Source organism: Larimichthys crocea, chromosome XII, assembly GCF_000972845.2.
Source record: "Larimichthys crocea isolate SSNF chromosome XII, L_crocea_2.0, whole genome shotgun sequence".
NCBI classification, from domain to species: domain Eukaryota; kingdom Metazoa; phylum Chordata; class Actinopteri; family Sciaenidae; genus Larimichthys; species Larimichthys crocea.
Window position 1 is genome coordinate 10,256,847 of NC_040022.1, and position 19,047 is coordinate 10,275,893.

General features: G+C 43.0%; 1 protein-coding gene across 3 annotated transcripts in view; it reads right to left on the reverse strand.

The window, feature by feature from the left end:
* Positions 1-1,378: 1,378 nt before the first annotated feature.
* LOC104939852 (deleted in malignant brain tumors 1 protein) overlaps positions 1,379-19,047 on the reverse strand; it is a 47,563-nt gene continuing 29,894 nt past the window's right edge. For all 3 annotated transcript variants that reach the window (XM_027284833.1, XM_027284834.1, XM_027284832.1), the window contains 12 exons: positions 14,585-14,632; positions 13,443-13,706; positions 12,763-13,074; positions 12,083-12,394; positions 11,231-11,539; positions 10,553-10,864; positions 7,210-7,524; positions 6,527-6,841; positions 5,375-5,668; positions 3,410-3,733; positions 2,451-2,585; positions 1,379-2,366 (listed from right to left, as the gene is read on the reverse strand). In XM_027284833.1, coding sequence (XP_027140634.1) covers positions 2,023-2,366; positions 2,451-2,585; positions 3,410-3,733; positions 5,375-5,668; positions 6,527-6,841; positions 7,210-7,524; positions 10,553-10,864; positions 11,231-11,539; positions 12,083-12,394; positions 12,763-13,074; positions 13,443-13,706; positions 14,585-14,632 — 3,284 coding nt within the window. In that variant the 3' untranslated portion in view covers positions 1,379-2,022. The remainder of the gene's footprint in view (positions 2,367-2,450; positions 2,586-3,409; positions 3,734-5,374; positions 5,669-6,526; positions 6,842-7,209; positions 7,525-10,552; positions 10,865-11,230; positions 11,540-12,082; positions 12,395-12,762; positions 13,075-13,442; positions 13,707-14,584; positions 14,633-19,047) is intronic.

Sequence of the window (19,047 nt, forward strand, 5' to 3'; positions counted from 1 at the left end):
AACGACTGAGCTTCAGAGATGTTGGTAGGTGGATTTTGTGGTTTGCATGGGGATAGGCTAGCTGTTTCCCCCTGTTTCCAGTCTTTATGCTAAGCTAAGCTAACCGACTGCTAGTGATAGCTTCATATCTCAACATCGTGCCAGTTGGCTGGACAGATGAGATGGGTTTTGCTTAAGGTTTTGCCTCTTAAATTAAGTTTTTCCTTGCCACTGTTCCCAGCTGCTTGTTCACGGTGGGAAGTGTTGGGTCTCTGTAAATAATACTATAAAGAGTACAATTTAAACCTGTGTAATAGTCATAAAATAACTTACAAGAGAGAGGCATCAACCTTCTTGATTAACTCTTGGCAAGAGAGTGATTCAGCATGTTTCCCAAAATGTCAAGCTATTCTAAAGTATATGCACAAATAGAACTGTGAGAAATATAAGTAACTGACTCATTCACCTTAGTTTTACTTGATAAAAGGGTACCATTCATTTTAAATGGAATTTTAAATAGTTCATTTAATTTTTTATGTGCCATATGATATATGAACATGTTCTTCTCTTTGAACAGACACAAACTGCCAATTCAGAATCAGTTCAGAGTGTGAACAACACCCATCTTGTGTCAGGTTACAAGGCTTCACTGCTTCTTCGAGGGATGAGCTCAGACCGCTAACATTTCCCGGAGTCTGTCTGCATGTGTGTATGCATGAGGCCTGTGTGCTAACATTACAAGGCGCATGTGTCATATCTATTTGTGGCTATCTGGGTGTTATTACTGTACAACTGCCTTCATGTCATTGGCTCAGTGGGGAACTTGGTTGCATGTGTGAACCAGCTGCTTCGTTTGGGTATTTCTCATTTCTTCCTTTTTTTGTATTGATATATATATATATATATTAGCATTTTTGCAACAGCAAAATTTAATACTGTATAATAAACTGCATAATAATTGACAGTATGTGGACATTTTTAGGCTTTGTGCTTTTTGTCACATTGGATTACATGATGTGTTTCATGATGTGTTTATGGTGATTTGGATACACACATTTGGACTGAAGGTGGACAGAAGATGTCGTCAGACTGAAGAAAACACTGATAGTAAGCTTTGACTCATCAGGAGGGCTGTTGCAAAAATAAACAAGTGTGTCAGTGAACCAGGGGATGCCAGGGTCAGAAATAGAAAGGGAGATTCAAGATGGCTGCCAATTCCTCGGTTCTAATTTGTTGGGTTATTATTACACCACCCAGCCAACTCTAGTCATTATTTATGGTTGCATGAGACCATCCAGCTTAAGACCTCACCATGGTCATATCTGGTTTGTGTGTGAATAAGTGGACAAGAATACTTTAATAAAAAGAAATTTATTTGGATAAAATATAGGTGTATGAATGTAACATAAAATACTAAAATTCACATAAACAACATTTCAGAATAAATGTACAGTTTATCTATAGAAAGACTCAAATGGTTTCAACAACAACAAAGATATTCCAAAACATAATTATATTTTAAAACTACATAAAATTACCTGAATACCTTCATGACTATACTGTATGAAGTTGATGTAAATGGTAAGACTGACACCACTCACATCAGTACAGGGTCAATATGTAGCTCGAGCCAAGAGTACATCATCACTAGCATCTCTAAATCTCAATTAGTGAAAAGGTTCTCCAAAAAAATACATACAACAAATATTTAAGCATTTAATATATTTTGCGTAGCATAAAGCATCTAAATGAAGACTTTTCTGCAAAGTCTGTACATATAGTTTGATAAACCTCTTCAGGGAGCCAAGAGGCTGTGATTTACTGGACACCTATTGATCACATAATGAAGTTGCAACATGCAACATGGTTTCATTATATGTCCAGAAACCAACCAGTACTCCTTTGTTGGAGTTACAGAAACTGGCTTCCAGTGGAATTTTGGCTTTGAGATTCTAATGTTTTATTTGCTTAGCACATTTGTTGTGTTATCCATTAACACATTATCACAGTAACTGTGATGAACTGTGTTAACCAGTGGACACCTCAGAAGTTTTGATAAATATTCTCATATTCTCCATAAATTTCTACAAATTCATCTTGAATCAGACAGGTTACATTTTCATAGATATCTTCAGCATTAGTGGTTTGTCCTTCATCCTCTTCATTTTGTTCTTCTTCACCTTCTTCTTGGACTTCCTTGGCCTTCATGAAATTTGCACCAGGGCCTGCTTCCTCATGATCATGATCTTCGTCACTCTCCTCTTCCACCATCCATGCTCCCTCTTTGAGGTTCTTGGTGTCCATTGGATCAGCATTCACATAGTCCTCCTCCTCGTCCTCATCGTCGTCCTCGCCGCATTCATACGCATTCCCTACTATGACAGATACTGAAACACAAGCAGTGGAACAAAATGTGAGATGAATATATGTATTTAAAATGGGTAAAATTGTGTGTCATGGTGAGCACTTACATTGAGTTTGGACGAGTACTTCAGGCTGCTTAGCTCGTCGTCTTCTCCTGCAGACCAGAAAGACTGGCAACAAGACCAGCACGAGCAGCAGCAGGATCCCAGCAGCTACAGAGGAGAGCAGCAGCAACAAAGACACTAGGAGGAAAACATTTGATCAGTTCATCATTCTAAACATGTCTCATTATGTGTATGTGTGGTAATGTGAGTGGACAGTTTTCACCCAAGTGCCACTTCCCCTTTCAATTTTTTTTTTTGATTCAAGCTAGTCTGCAGTCATTTCACTAAAAATGCACTCAAGTCAGCAAGAACTGATGCCCAGTCATCATTTCCTTCAACAAACCCACCCTTCCACCCTGTTTGAACTAGGTTACATTTGATTTGATTCCTTCCTTTACAAGGTAAAGTGCCACCCCTGCAAATGGTCCAAAATACTGAATTACATCTAGTCTCTACACTTTTCATGATTCTCCACTGGAATCCTGTTACTGCTCACATTAAATTCCACATTTGCGTATGAGGTGGCCACTAGCACAGCACCCACCTGACACACTGTGTCTGACAGTACCTCTATCTTTTTCTACAATCTAATACATTTCGCTTGTACACAAACTGTCATTCACACTGTTGATTTTCTTCTATTTGTATTCAGTTGTGACATCCACAAAACCCACACGAGGAAGCAGTCAGTCATTTAGTGATATCATTTGTGTACAACGGTGCATCATCTGCATACATGCATATTGTAATTCCAGGAAGCTCTTAAAAACTCTATCTGAGGATTATGTGAGGATATGGACCAATGTCTGTCCAACAGGACATCAGCTAGGCCTTCCCAGTTTGGCTGCTGATAATCAAAAAAGTTTTTACTTTTTTACTTTAATTTTCTTTAAATTCCCTTTTAACTTTGGAAAAATTGATCCATTCTCAAATTTTTATAAATGTATAACTTCTGTACTTACATTTAATGGTGACATTAATCTCTGCTGTCTCAGTAGAAGTGAATTTCCTTGAGGACAGTGTGACTTCATACACACAGCTGTAGTTTCCCTGGTGTTCATACTCAGCTACAGGGAAGTCAAAGGAGGCTGACTGGTTGACTGCTGGTTTGGTGTTGGTGATGTTGGAGCCAGAGAAGATGAGAATGAAATGGCCTTCTGAATATCTGGAGTTAATGGAGCAGGTGATGACAAAGCTGTAACCCTTGGTGATCTCTACACCTTCAGGACTCCAGACCAGCCCTTTGTTAGGAGATGTCAGGGAGATGCTGGGCTGCTGCAGTGGCACTGGGTACAAAAGGGACAGGAGGATGAAGATAATATACACATGATGGATTTATAAATCTGATAAAATAAGATCCAGATAAATTGTAACAGAGCTGTATAAAAAAAATTATGAAAATATACAAGAAAACTGTAATGGTTAAAAATGAAAATAAATTAACCAACAAACACATGTATGGATTGTTTACCCACTGAGATTAGATCAATTCCTGGATGCCTTTAGGATCATAATTATGTTATTTGATCCCAGAGAATATTCTTTGGGAATACCTTTGGATAACTAATATAAAATGTATTTTCTACCATTCTTCCCTCAAATTGTTTAAAGACTGCCTTCCAGTTTAAAAACCTGTACCAGTTGATTCATATATTTGAGTCTCAGTTCATATAATTTATATTTGAGTTGATTTACTATAAAACCAGTTTGCAATGGTTACACAGTTTACTATTTACAGACTTATGTTAGACATTTATTATCATTTACATAACATGTTATGAAGTGTGGCATCAGTGTTGTGGTACTCTAATTACTTTTTTCGTGTAACGTGTAATGTAACGCTGTTAGTTTTGTGTGTTAAGCAATCAGTAACTACATTACAATCTGTTGCTTTAAGAATTTCTCCGGATAAGTAAAGAAAAATTCCCACTGCAGCCTTTTGTCCGACAATACTGTGTCACCTGCAGATGTGTCAGCAGAGGCGCAGCGCTGTGATGATGCGTTTGTGCCCTGGGAGTCTCGTTCTACTCCTTAAAGAAATCGACTGTCGGACAGACGTTTCTAAAAATCTTCTTCTGCCCTTCTGCTAGGGTTTTAATCACTACTATGAAGAGTAAATGAAAGTGGACGATGGTAAAGTGAATTTAGGCCTGTGACACTTGAATAGTATTTTCATAGTTTGGCTATTAGGCTATTTGTTTGAGCGATTTTATTGTTTGTGTTATACGTCCTGTTATCATTTTTGTTTGACATAGAGGCAGCTGTTCAAATTTCTGTTAGACCGTTGACTGGTCGTTAATTTCTAAATGGATCTGAATCTGCTACCTGTTTACCTCAGATTGTGTTTACTTAAGCGCAATTAAATGCACTTTTATAACTGAATTCGGATTAAAAAAAAATTCAGGAGTTACCAAATCTTGGTGCTCATATATAGGCTGCCTGGGCCTGGTAGGTACAGTATATATATAAGTACCAAACAAGATTAGGAAACTCCTGAATTTTGATCATATGTTCTGACTGATCAAAAAAAAATTTTTTTTGATAAAACACTATGTGGCATATTGCTAAATGTCTTTCCTGTTATTGTTATCCTGCAGAGTTCATTTGGTTGGATGACTGACATTATTCATTGTCAGGACTTCTCTGTGCATTTAATGGAGGCTGTGTGTCTGTATCAGTTAAGTTACAGCATGTTCGAGGCGCTGCAACCGGCTTTAATCTTTGGTAACGCCTGAGTACTTTAATGTGTTACTTTTATTCATAGGTGACGCTGTAACGTAACAGATTGCTTTTAATTGATGGTAACACTGTAATCTAATTCTGCTGTTTTGTTTCCATAAAGGGTGATCCAACCGCCACACACTGAACCCTCACATTACAAACCTCAATATGTTCCTGACAGATTGTTTATTTGCTATTGTTCTTACCAGTGATAGAGAGGCTGACAGAGTCACTTTGGGGAGACATGAAGTTATGACTTGAGCTGCTTTTCTCATACTGACACTGGTACAGTCCTTCATTGTCAAAGTCTACTTGAGGAATACTGAAGGTAGCAGAGTTGGTACTTGATGTTTGGGTCTTCCTAAATGATCCTGAGGTCTTCTGCAGGATGAATGTTCCACCTAAAACCTGAGTTGAGATTGAACAAGTGATGCTGACGCCCTGACCCCAGGTAACCTCACCAACAGGATTCATGAAGATGCTGGGCTTTGGGAGGCTCACTGAAAAAACAGAACAATATTAGAGCATTACATGTGTTACTTACTTAGACTTCTTATTGTTGCCTTTGATTATTTACTTTTTTTGATTGATATTTATGAAGCACCAAGTTCATGAAACTGATTTTAGAATTTGGGGTGAACCAATTGAACAAGTAACACAAAATGTTTCTCCAAATATTCCTTCAATTGAATTTATGAACTTTGTAATAATAAATAATAATACAAATTATATTTAAAAATAATAAATAATAAATACATATTTTCAGGTCACCAAGTGGCAACCTTCAGGGCTGTGAAGTGAACACGGAGGTGCCAAAAATTGCAGTTCTTCAAAAGGCCACTTGAGGTCAGCTACAAAGCGAGTCCATCTCAATATTAAGCCAACATATTAAAATATTCAACAGCAGAAATACACATGTTTACAGCCTAGTACAAAAATAGTACGGAGTCTGAATTTTATTTAGTCAGACCTCATGAATATCGTGTCAGATATCAGAGATAATAAAGTGCTCTGCCTTGCAGTGTACAAGACTCATTGTGTCGTTTTCACCAGTCAGTTAGATAGTTATCATGAGTAGAATAGAAATAATAGAATAGATACTTTATCTATCCCTCGAGGGGAAATTCTTTTTTTCTTTTTTCAAGTTTTTTTTAAATGCATTTTAAGAAAATACACTAGGTCTTATACACATGTAAATGTGGAGAGTTGGTGGAGTTATGGCACCTTGGCACAATAAGATACAATTATTCTTAGTATTGTTATTATTATTATTATTATTATTATTATTATTATTATGATTATTACATGACTGATACAATTCTTATTGTATCAGTCAAGAGATTCAAAGGGTTTCTCACCTGAACAGATTACACCAGCGTCCTCACCGTGGTTACAGTTGTGTTGCCCAAATCCTCCATGCTGACACTCAGTTAGAGAACTTTCATTTCCTGAACAGGCCACATCATCGAGCCAGATTTGTCCTGTTCCTTGACCAAAATGGGCCGACTTAGAGGCACTCAGTGCTGTACCACAGTCCAACTGTCTGCACACCACCTGAGCATCATTTAAGTCCCAGTCATCATCACAGACTGTTCCCCAGACATTGTTGTGATAGATTTCAACTCTTCCAGAGCACTGAGTAGATCCAGAGCCAGCTAATCTGATCTGCACACCTAGTCTCAAAACACAGAAGACAAATCATTGATGGATAGAACACATGGTCATGACAGAAACTGCTTTTGTAACACATTTGTCAAAAGTTATGATTAATTCACACACTTTTCATCTGACACACAGACTGTGAGAAACATCTAACACTTTACACAGTAGATCAAACATTTGATCAACATTTCACACTTGTTACTCTGCTGTTAAACTCTAAAAACCACTGCAGTGCAGTTACCAGCTGTTTTCCAGTGCTGTGTCTGAACAGCTCTGACACACATCATAAGTCACAATGAAGAGGTGACAGAGCTGATCAAATATACAGAAAAGGAAAGGATACATTTATTCTAAATACTTTATTTAAAACTTTTCTCACCTGAACAGATCACACCAGCGTCCTGATTGTGGTTACAATTGTGTTGTCCGAATCCTCCATGCTGACACTCAATTAGAGAACTTTCACTTCCTGAACAGGCCACAACATCAATCCAGATTTGTCCAGTTCCTTCACCAAAATGGGCCGACTTAGGGGCACTCAGTGCTGTACCACAGTCCAACTGTCTGCACACCACCTGAGCATCATTTAAGTCCCAGTCATCATCACAGACTGTTCCCCAGACATTGTTGTGATAGATTTCAACTCTTCCAGAGCACTGAGTAGATCCAGAGCCAGATAATCTGATCTGCACACCTAGTCTCAAAACACAGAAGACAAATCAGTGATGGATAGAACACATGGTCATGACAGAAACTGCTTTTGTAACACATTTCTTAAAAGTTATGATTCATTCAAACATTTGATCAACATTTCACACTAAACAGCTCTGACACACAAAATAAGTCACAATGAAGAGGTGACAGAGCAGAAAGGGAAAGGATACGTCTTGTCTTGTCTTCTCCCGCTTACCCGTTGCCGGGTTGCGGGGGCAGCAGCTTCAGCAGGGAGGCCCAGACTTTCCTCTCCCTGGCCACTTCGTCCAGCTCTTCCAAGGGGACCCCGAGGCGTTCCCAGGCCAGCCGGGAGACATAGTCCCTCCAGCGTGTCCTGGGTCTTCCCCGAGGCCGCCTCCTGGCGGGACGTGCCCGGAACGCCTCACCAGGGAGGCGTCCTGGAGGCATCCTCACTAGATGCCCGAGCCACCTCAACTGGTTCCTCTCGATGCGGAGGACCATGGCCTCGGATTTGGAGGTGCTGATTCTCATCCCAGCCACTTCACACTCGGCTGCGAACCGCTCTAGGGTGAGCTGAAGGTCGCGCTCAGATGAAGCCAACATGACCAGATCATCTGCAAAAAGCAGCGACCCAATCCTGACGCCACCGAACCGCAACCCCTCAACACCCTGGCTGCGCCTAAAAATTCTGTCCATAAAGATTAGGAACAGAACCGTTGACAAAGGGCAGCCCTGGCGGAGTCCTACTCCCACTGGAAACAAGTCCGACTTGCTGCTGGCAATGCGGACCAAGCTCTGGCATCGGGAGTACAGGGACCGGATGGCCCGTATTAGTGGGTCTGGAACCCCATACTCCCGGAGCACCTCCCACAGGACTCCCCAAGGGACACGGTCGAACGCCTTCTCCAAGTCCATAAGGCACATGTAGACTGGTTGGGCAAACTCCCATGCACCCTCCAGGACCGCGCTAAGGGTATAGAGCTGGTCCACAGTTCCAAGACCAGGACGAAAACCACACTGCTCCTCCTGCATCCGAAGTTCGACAATCTTGCGGACCCTCCTCTCCAGGACCCTGAAAAGACCTTCCCGGGGAGGCTGAGGAGTGTGATCCCCCAATAGTTGGAGCACACCCTCCGGTCCCTCTTTTTGAAGAGGGGAACCACCACCTCGGTCTGCCAGTCCAGAGGCACTTCCCCCGGATGTCCATGAAATGTTACAGAGACGTGTTAATCAAGACAGCCCCACAACATCCAGCGTCTTAAGGAACTCCGGGCAGACCTCATCCACCCCTGGGGCCTTGCCACCGAGGAGCTTTTTGACTACCTCGGCGATCTCAGCCCCAGAGATAGGCGAGACCACCACGGGGTCCCCAGACTCTGCTTCCTCAGTGGAAGACGTGCTGGGGGGATTGAGGAGGTCTTCGAAGTATTCCCTCCACCGACCCAAAACGTCCCCAGTCGAGGTCAGCAGCACCCCGCCCACACTGAACACAGTGTTGACAGTGCACTGTTTCCCCTGCCTGAGCCGCCATATGGTGGTCCAGAATCTCCTCGAAGTCGCTCGAAAGTCGTTCTCCATGGCCTCACCGAACTCCCCCCATGCCCGTGTTTTTGCCTCCGCAACCGCCGAGGCCGTGCTCCACTTGGCACGTCGGTACCCGTCGGCTGCTTCAGGAGTCCCACAGGCCAAAAAGGTTCTGTAGGACTCCTTCTTCAGCTTGACGGCATCCCCCACCACCGGTGTCCACCAGTGGGTTCGGGGGCCACCGCCACGACAGGCACCGACCACCTTACGGCCACAGCTCCGGTCAGCCGCCTCGACAATGGAGGCACAGAACAAGGTCCACTCGGACTCAATGTCCCCCGCCTCCCCCGGGACGTGGGTGAAGCTCTCCCGGAGTTGCGAGTTGAAATTCCTTCTGACCGGGGATTCCACCAGATGTTCCCAGCAAACCCCCACAGAATGTTTGGGCCTGCCAAGTCTGACTGTCATCCTCCCCCACCATTGGAGCCAACTCACCACCCGGTGGTGATCAGTTGACAGCTCCGCCCCTCTCTTCACCCGTCTATCCAAAACACGTGGTCGCAAGTCCGACGTCAGGACCACAAAGTCGATCATCGAACTACGGCCAAGGGCGTCCTAGTGCCAAGTGCACATATGGACACCCTTATGTTTGAACATGGTGTTTGTTATGGACAATCCATGACGAGCACAGAAGTCCAATAACAGAACACCGCTCGGGTTCAGATCAGGGGAGCCGTTCCTCCCAATCACGCCCCTCCAGGTCTCAGTGTCACTGCCCACGTGAGCACTGAAGTCCCCCAGGAGGATGAAGGAGTCCCCAGGGGAGCGCTCTCCAGCACCCCCTCTAAAGACTCCAAAAAGGGTGGGTACTCCAAACTGCCATTCGGTGCATAGGCACAGACGACAGTCAGGACCCGTTCCCCCACCCGAAGGCGAAGGGAAGCAACCCTCTCGTCCACCGGGGTGAACCCCAACGTACAGGCGCCGAGCCGGGGGGAAACAAGCATTCCCACTGCGCCTCTTGCCGGGGGCAACTCCAGAGTGGTAGAGCGTCCATCCCCTCTCAAGGAAACTGGTTCCGGAGCCCACACTGTGTGTCGAAGCGAGCCTGACTATATCTAGCCGATACCTCTCAACCTCACACACCAGCTCAGGCTCCTTCCCCAATAGACGTTCCACGTCCCCAGAGCCAGCTTCTGCAGCCAGGGGTCGGACCGCCAGGGTCCCCGCCTCCAACTGCCGCCCGACTCTCTCTGCACACGTCCTCTGTGACCCCTCCCATGGGAAGGGGGGGCCCATGTCACCCTTTCAGGCTGTGCCCGGCTGGGCCCCATGGGTAAAGGCCCGGCCACCAGGCGCTCACCAACGAGCCTCTCCCTCAGGCCTGGCTCCAGTGGGGGCCCCGGTAACCCACGTCCGTGCAAGGGAAACCCGGCTCCATTACTTGTCATTTCATCAGAGGGTATTGAGGGGATTGAAAAGGATACATTTATTCTAAATACTTTATCTAAAACTTTTCTCACCTGAACAGATCACACCAGCATCCCCACTGTGTCCACAGTTGTGTTGCCCAAATCCTCCATGCTGACACTCAGTTAGAGAACTTTCACTTCCTGAACAAGCGACATTATTGATCCAAATTTGTCCACTTCCTTGACCAAAATGAGCCGATTGAGGGACACTCAGTGCTGTACCACAACCCAACTGTCTGCACACCACCTGAGCATCATTTAAGTCCCAGCCATCATCACAGACTGTTCCCCAGACATTGTTGTGATAGATTTCAACTCTTCCAGAGCACTGAGTAGATCCAGAGCCACCTAATCTGATCTGACCTAGACTCAAAACACAGAAGACAAATCATTGATGGATAGAACACATGGTCATAACAGAAACTGCGTTTGTAACACATTTGTCAAAAGTTATGATTAATTCACACACTTTTCATCTGACACACAGACTGAGAAACATCTAACACTTTACACAGTAGATCAAACATTTTATCAACATTTCATACTTGTTACTCTGCTGTTAAACTCTAAAAACCACTGCAGTGCAGTTACCAGCTGTTTTCCAGTGCTGTGTCTGAACAGCTCTGACACACATCATAAGTCACAATGAAGAGGTGACAGAGCTGATCAAATATACAGAAAAGGAAAGGATACATTTATTCTAAATACTTTATTTAAAACTTTTCTCACCTGAACAGATCACACCAGCTTCCTGATTGTGGTTACAATTGTGTTGTCCGAATCCTCCATGCTGACACTCAGTTAGAGAACTTTCATTTCCTGAACAGGCAACATCATCGAGCCAGATTTGTCCAGTTCCTTGACCAAAATGGGCCGACTGAGGGGCACTCAGTGCTGTAACACAGCCCAACTGACTGCACACCACCTGAGCATCATTTAAGTCCCAGTCATCATCACAGACTGTTCCCCAGACATTGTTGTGATAGATTTCAACTCTTCCAGAGCACCGAGATCCAGAGCCAGATAATCTGATTGGACCTAGACTCAAAACACGGAAGACAAATCATGGAAGTGCCAAAAACTGCAGTCTTTCACAGGCCACTTGAGGTCAGCTTAAAAGCGAGCCAATCTCAATAAGCCAACATATTAAAATATTCAACCAGACAGCAGAAATACACATGTTTACAGCCTGATAAAAAAATTGTACGGAGTCTCAATTTAATTTAGGCAGACCTCATAAATATCGTGTCAGATATCAGAGATAATAAAGTGCTCTGCCTTGCAGTGTACAAGACTCATTGCGTCGTTTTCACCAGTCAGTTAGATAGTTATCATGAGTAGAATAGAAATAATAGAATAGATACTTTATCTATCCCTCGAGGGGAAATTCTTTTTTTCTTTGTTCAAGTTTTTTACATGCATTTTCAGAAAATACAATAGGTCTTATACACATGTAAATGTGGAGAGTTGGTGGAGTGATGGCCATTGGCAGTGCCTAGAAGATACAATTATTCTTAGTATTGTTATTATTATTATTGCAATTCTTATTGTATCAGTCAAGAGATTCAAAGGTTTTCTCACCTGAACAGATCACACCAGTGTCTTCATCGTGGTTACAGTTGTGTCGCCCAAATCCTCTGTGCTGACACTTAGTTAGAGAACTTTCACTTCCTGAACAGGCCACATCATTGAGCCAGATTTGTCCAGTTCCTTGACCAAAATGGGCTGACGTAGGGGCACTCACTGCTGTACCACAGTCCAACTGTCTGCACACCACCTGAGCATCCTTTAAGTCCCAGCCATCATCACAGACTGTTCCCCAGACATTGTTGTGATAGATTTCAACTCTTCCAGAGCACTGAGTAGATCCAGAGCCAGATAATCTGATTGGATCTAGTCTCAAAACACAGAAGACAAATCATTGATGGATAGAACACATGGTCATGACAGAAACTGCTTTTGTAACACATTTGTCAAAAGTTATGATTAATTCACACACTTTTCATCTGACACACAGACTGTGAGAAACATCTAACACTTTACACAGTAGATCAAACATTTGATCAACATTTCACACTTGTTACTCTGCTGTTAAACTCTAAAAACCACTGCAGTGCAGTTACCAGCTGTTTTCCAGTGCTGTGTCTGAACAGCTCCAACACACATCATAAGTCACAATGAAGAGGTGACAGAGCTGATCAAATATACAGAAAAGGAAAGGATACATTTATTCTAAATACTTTATCTAAAACTTTTCTCACCTGAACAGATCACACCAGCTTCCTGATTGTGGTTACAATTGTGTTGTCCAAATCCTCCATGCTGACACTCAATTAGAGAACTTTCATTTCCTGAACAGGCCACATCATTGAGCCAGATTTGTCCAGTTCCTTGACCAAAATGGGCCGACTGAGGGGCACTCAGTGCTGTACCACAGTCCAACTGTCTGCACACCACCTGAGCATTATTTAAGTCCCAGTCATCATCACAGACTGTTCCCCAGACATAGTTGTGATAGATTTCAACTCTTCCAGAGCACCGAGTAGATCCAGAGCCAGATAATCTGATCTGACCTAGACTCAAAACACAAAAGACAAATCATTGATGGATAGAACACATGGTCATGACAGAAACTGCTTTTGTAACACATTTGTCAAAAGTTATGATTAATTCACACACTTTTCATCTGACACACAGACTGTGAGAAACATCTAACACTTTACACAGTAGATCAAACATTTGATCAACATTTCACACTTGTTACTCTGCTGTTAAACTCTAAAAACCACTGCAGTGCAGTTACCAGCTGTTTTCCAGTGCTGTGTCTGAACAGCTCCGACACACATCATAAGTCACAATGAAGAGGTGACAGAGCTGATCAAATATACAGAAAAGGAAAGGATACATTTATTCTAAATACTTTATCTAAAACTTTTCTCACCTGAACAGATCACACCAGCTTCCTGATTGTGGTTACAATTGTGTTGTCCAAATCCTCCATGCTGACACTCAATTAGAGAACTTTCATTTCCTGAACAGGCCACATCATTGAGCCAGATTTGTCCTGTTCCTTGACCAAAATGGGCCGACTGAGGGGCACTCAGTGCTGTACCACAGTCCAACTGTCTGCACACCACCTGAGCATCATTTAAGTCCCAGTCATCATCACAGACTGTTCCCCAGACATTGTTGTGATAGATTTCAACTCTTCCAGAGCACAGAGTAGATCCAGAGCCAGCTAATCTGATCCGACCTAGACTCAAAACACAGAAGACAAATCATGGAAGTGCCAAAAATTGCAGTTCTTCAAAAAGCCACTTGAGGTCAGCTTAAAAGCGAGCCAATCTCAATAAGCCAACATATTAAAATGTTCAACCAGACAGCAGAAATACACATGTTTACAGCCTGTTACAAAAATAGTACGGAGTCTGAATTTAATTGAGTCAGATCTCATAAATATTGTGTCAGATATCAGAGATAATAAAGTGCTCTGCCTTGCAGTGTACAAAAATCATTGTGTCGTTTTCACCAGTCAGTTAGATAGTTATCATGAGTAGAATAGAAATAATAGAATAGATACTTTATCTATCCCTCGAGGGGAAATTCTTTTTTTCTTTGTTCAAGTTTTTTACATGCATTTTAAGAAAATACAATAGGTCTTATAGACGAGTAAATGTGGAGAGTTGGTGGAGTGATGGCACTTTGGCAGTGCCCAGAAGACACAGTTATTCTTAGTATTGTTATTATCATTACTATTATTATTATTATTATTATTACAATTATTATTGTATCAGTCAAGAGATTCAAAGGTTTTCTCACCTGAACAAATCACACCAGCGTCCTCACCGTGGTTACAGTTGTGTTGCCCAAATTCTCCGTGCTGACACTTAGTTAGAGAACTTTCACTTCCTGAACAGGCCACATCATTGAGCCAGATTTGTCCAGTTCCTTCACTAAAATAAGCCAACTGAGGGGCACTCACTGCTGTACCACAGTCCAACTGTCTGCACACCACCTGAGCATTCTTTAAGTCCCAGCCATCATCACAGACTGTTCCCCAGGTGTTGTTGTAATAGACTTCAACTCTTCCAGAGCACTGAGTAGATCCAGAGCCAGCTAATCTGATTGGATCTAGTCTCAAAACACAGAAAACAAATCATTGATGGATAGAACACATGGTCATGACAGAAACTGCTTTTGTAACACATTTGTCAAAAGTTATGATTAATTCACACACTTTTAATCTCTCACACAGACTGTGAGAAAGATCTAACACGTTTCACAGTAGTTTAATGTAGCCAGGTGAACATAGGATAGCTTTGTTTTGCCCTGCTTAGATAGGTAGGATGCATTAGTATGTGTGTGACAGCAGTAATGTGACAATGTCACTTCCAAAACAATTTCATTGTGCTTGGTCTCATTTACCAGGCTACACAATTTTTGGTGTCAGAAGTGGGATTCCCTGTTGATTTTGAGGTCTTAGTTTGGATAGGGATAGTGAGCATCTAGACAACAGTAGTGGTGAAGATGGGCCCAGATCCAGTGCTGGTGCCAGAGGGTGTGATTGCTGGCGTGTGGTGTTCCTGGAGGAGCTGTGTGCTGCCTGCGACTAGTGTTTCGGGACGAGATGTCTTTGCATCATCGCAGTGGACAGCTGGAGGAGGGGACCAACCAACATCACTCACTTGGGACAGAGGAGCGCTGTGACTGTTTTGTTGCAATAAAGAAAAGAAACTGAGACTGAGCAGGAACCAGTCAGGATGTCTCAGAAGCAGACACAGAAGCAAACTATGCCACAGTTGTTATATGCTTTCTATGATCGCAAACAGGCGGATGGGGAGGATATGCGTTATTCACATGCTCTCTCACAGTTACTTAATTCTGCTCTCCAACAGTCCCCTAATGCAGTAGCTGATGCTCAACTAATACTTAGCGATCAGTTCGTGGAAGGGAGTGCATGACGCTGTGCTTCGCCGCGAATTGCGTAGACTTGTTAGAGAGAAGCCTGACTGTAATCTGATTGATGTACGAGAGGAAGCATTGATGTGGACTCTCGAAGACTGTCCCCACAGCACTAATGCAGCAAGAAACAGAAATCTTGTCAGCAGCAGCACAGAGGAGGTTGAAGAGAAAACTAAAACTGATTTGACAGTGACTTTGCAAGAAGTAGTGAAGATAATTGCTCAGCAGGGAAAAGCTATTGGGGAACTGACCAATGCGGTACGAGAGCTCACTATGCAGCAGACTGCTCCAGAAAGTGGGACCCCAAGTACACTAATGATGGCCAGCCAATATGTCTGTGGTGTGAGGGGGTGGGACATATGGCTAGACAGTGCACCGCTCCACGTAGACCAGGAAGTCAGTCTCCTGCCATGACTAGTGCTATGGTACAGGGAAACGGGGCCCCTCCATTGCTATGAGCCGAGTAATGCGAGGCAAGTCAAAGGGCTCCCAGACCTTAACCAAAGAACGGTTTCTAGAACATGCTGTTGGTGCATGTCCTGAAGTAGACATACAAATAGATGGTGTTCCCTTTAAGTGCCTGCTTGACACAGGAAGTAATGTAAGCACTTTGACAAAAAAGCTTTATTAGAGAACACCTGCATGGAGAGGATGAAGATATGCATTGCACAGCCAAGTGGCTTAAAATAACAGCAGCCAACAAGTTACCTCCACCATACTTAGGCTATGTTGAGCTAAGATGTGCAGGCCATACCTGAGTGTGGCTTCCTGATAATCAAAGACAATGACACCAAAGAGCCAGATTCATCATCCCCTGGCATTATGGGAATGAACATTGCAAAACAGTTTAGACTCGCAGAGTTTGACACAGTTCTAGGGGGAGAGTTGGATTCTGTCTGGAGGGAGGCATTCAACAGAGTTCAAGAGGTAGAGCTTGTTAGGAAAGTGTCAACAGCTCGTATAGCAGGCAAACAAAGAGTGCATGTACCTGAATCATCTGTGGCTACAGTTTATGTAAGGGGACTTGGGAGCCAGACCAACAGTGATTCAAGCATGCTGTTTGAGACAGGGAATACTCCACTTTCTGGTGGTTTAATGGCCGTCTCCACTGTTGTATTGTCCAACAGTCATATGTTTCCAGTCCAAGTGATTAACTTTTCACATGAGAGTGTCTGGTTGTCTCTAGGCTAGGCTAGGTGTCCTGAGCCAGTGTCAGTGTGTGGAGGGTGATCCTTATGAAGTGAAGTTTCAGCGTATTTTTGCTAACCATGAGGAGGTGACAGTTGGCCGGAGAGATGGTCAAGGGTCTGACAGCGACATAAAAAGTTTGCTGGACCGCCTACATTTGGGAGGTACACGAGAGGAGCAAGCTGAGCTAGGAGCCCTTCTGCTCAAGAACGCTGATGTATTTGCAGGCCATGACAAGGACCTGGGATATACTGATCGGGTTAAACATGAAATCCCTGTGCTAGATGATACACCAGTCTCCCAACCTTACCGCCGCATATCGCCAAATCAGTATCAGGAGGTTAGGGAGCACATTTCTGAACTGCTGAGAAAAGGAGTGATTCATAAGAGTTCTAGTTCCTATGCTTCACCTGTCGTTTTGGTGTGCAAGTCGGATGGTAGCTTAAGGCTATGCGTCGACTACAGGAGGCTAAACTCAAAGACTAGATGTGATGTGTTTCCACTCCCACGTACTGATGAGAGCCTGGATGCTCTGGGTGGAGCAAAGTTCTTCTCCACAATCGATCTTGCAAGTGGGTACCACCAGGTGGCTGTACATGAGAAAGATGAGAACAAAACTGCATTCACTACGCCATTTGGTATGTATGAGTACCTAAGAATGCCCTTTGGCCATTTCAGCACCTGATGCAGTTGCTACTATGAGTGACTTTAGTGTTCTGTGTTAATTTATCTGGATGATTTGCTTGTCTTTTCACCAACATTCCAGTATCACCTGTAGAGATGTAACGATGCATCGTGACACGATTAAAAATCAGTACAAATGCATCGGACTTGCATCGGTTGACAGAAAAAATGAACTGGTCAAACAGGCTTCCCGGCGCGTTGCGTGAGCGTGCCATATTTGGTCCGTCCTGTACACGACTTCAAACCCCACCGGGAGTGTTTCAGAAGCGAGTGCTTAGCCCGCCAGACTTTGTTTACTTGCTCAGATTTGGACATTTTCCCAGTGTATGTTCTTCTAAACATGCTTCTACATGTGTAAATATGCTACGTAGTTAATTAGTTTCGCTTTTCTCTGTTTTTATGACCGGCAGTTTGCACAGGGTATTTTATTTAGAAAATCCACCGGATTCTCTTTGCTTTTTCTGTGTCTGGCTTCCGCCCACTCGAGGTGCTCTATGGAAATTGACGTGTGCTGCCCGCAAGTTTTAATCTTTTTATTTTATTGTTATGTACAAAAAATGGGTCATATTAGACCCTAATTAGTATGTAAGTGTTACGGCTGTCGCCGTTTCGCCCTGCGCATATGTGTGTGTAGTGTTTGTTTTCCCACTATAGGTAAATTCAGGTGTGCGGTTCCCGGTCCCTGGTTGGCCCCAAACTGGAGTAGGCGGGGACAACACGTTCGGCAGCTGAGCAGGGCCAGGATTGGTGCGGCATGATTTCCGCGCCACCAATGACAGCGCCCCCGCAGCAGCATCACCGGGATTTAAACCGCAGCCGCCCAAGCATCGTGGCGGCTTCACTTGTTTGTGTGGTGTTTGTGAGCTTGCCTCGTTTGTTAGTATTCGTAACTGTGGAGGATAGTGTATTGAATTGTTGGGACTGGGCAGGGATTAGTTTAGATATATATACTGATACACTATATACACTAGAGTGTATTTCTGTTAGCCCCATTAGTTTAGAGGTGCTGTTTTGATGTGTTTTTGTTATTTAGAGTTGGACTACGTTAGTGAGGTTTTTCTTTCTCGTTTTGAGTTTCTAGTTAGATAATAGGCTCCGTTTAGAGTTCTTCTTTTGTTATATTTGTTTGTTCGTTTAACAGCACTTGCTCGCCCTTAGTTCCCTTTTGCCTCACCTCCTTTTGTTAAAACAATCTAAAAACTTTCATTTAATAAAATACTTTTGTTTAATAACCTTTAAAATCTGGTTCTTATGTTACTTCTTTCATACCCTTTTATGGTCGTAACAGTAAGGGTAAATGAGTAATGAAATGTTAAGTACATACAAAAATTATCCTAAGTTCCCAACTTCATTGTAAGATTAATTTAAAGCTTTAGTTAATAAAATGATCAAATTAATTCAGTTACTCTCATAATCTGTCTTTTTTGCACAGGAAAAATGTGGCTAGTGGAAATTCTGATTGGCTGGTAACTTCAGAAACTTACCAGCCACCACCAGCTGGTGATCAAAAAAATTAATTTAGAGCCCTAGTTATGCCACCTCGTGAGCGAAAACTGCACATCACACCAGTTAACAGCAGTTTACTGTGAGATTGTTTCTAAAGAAAGCAAATATTTGTCATGTGTTTTGTTGTTCAAGATGTAAGTTGCACTTTTTATAAGAACACAAACTGTTCTGTTCTGTTTCTGTAGGTCATTATTGTAGGTGATTTT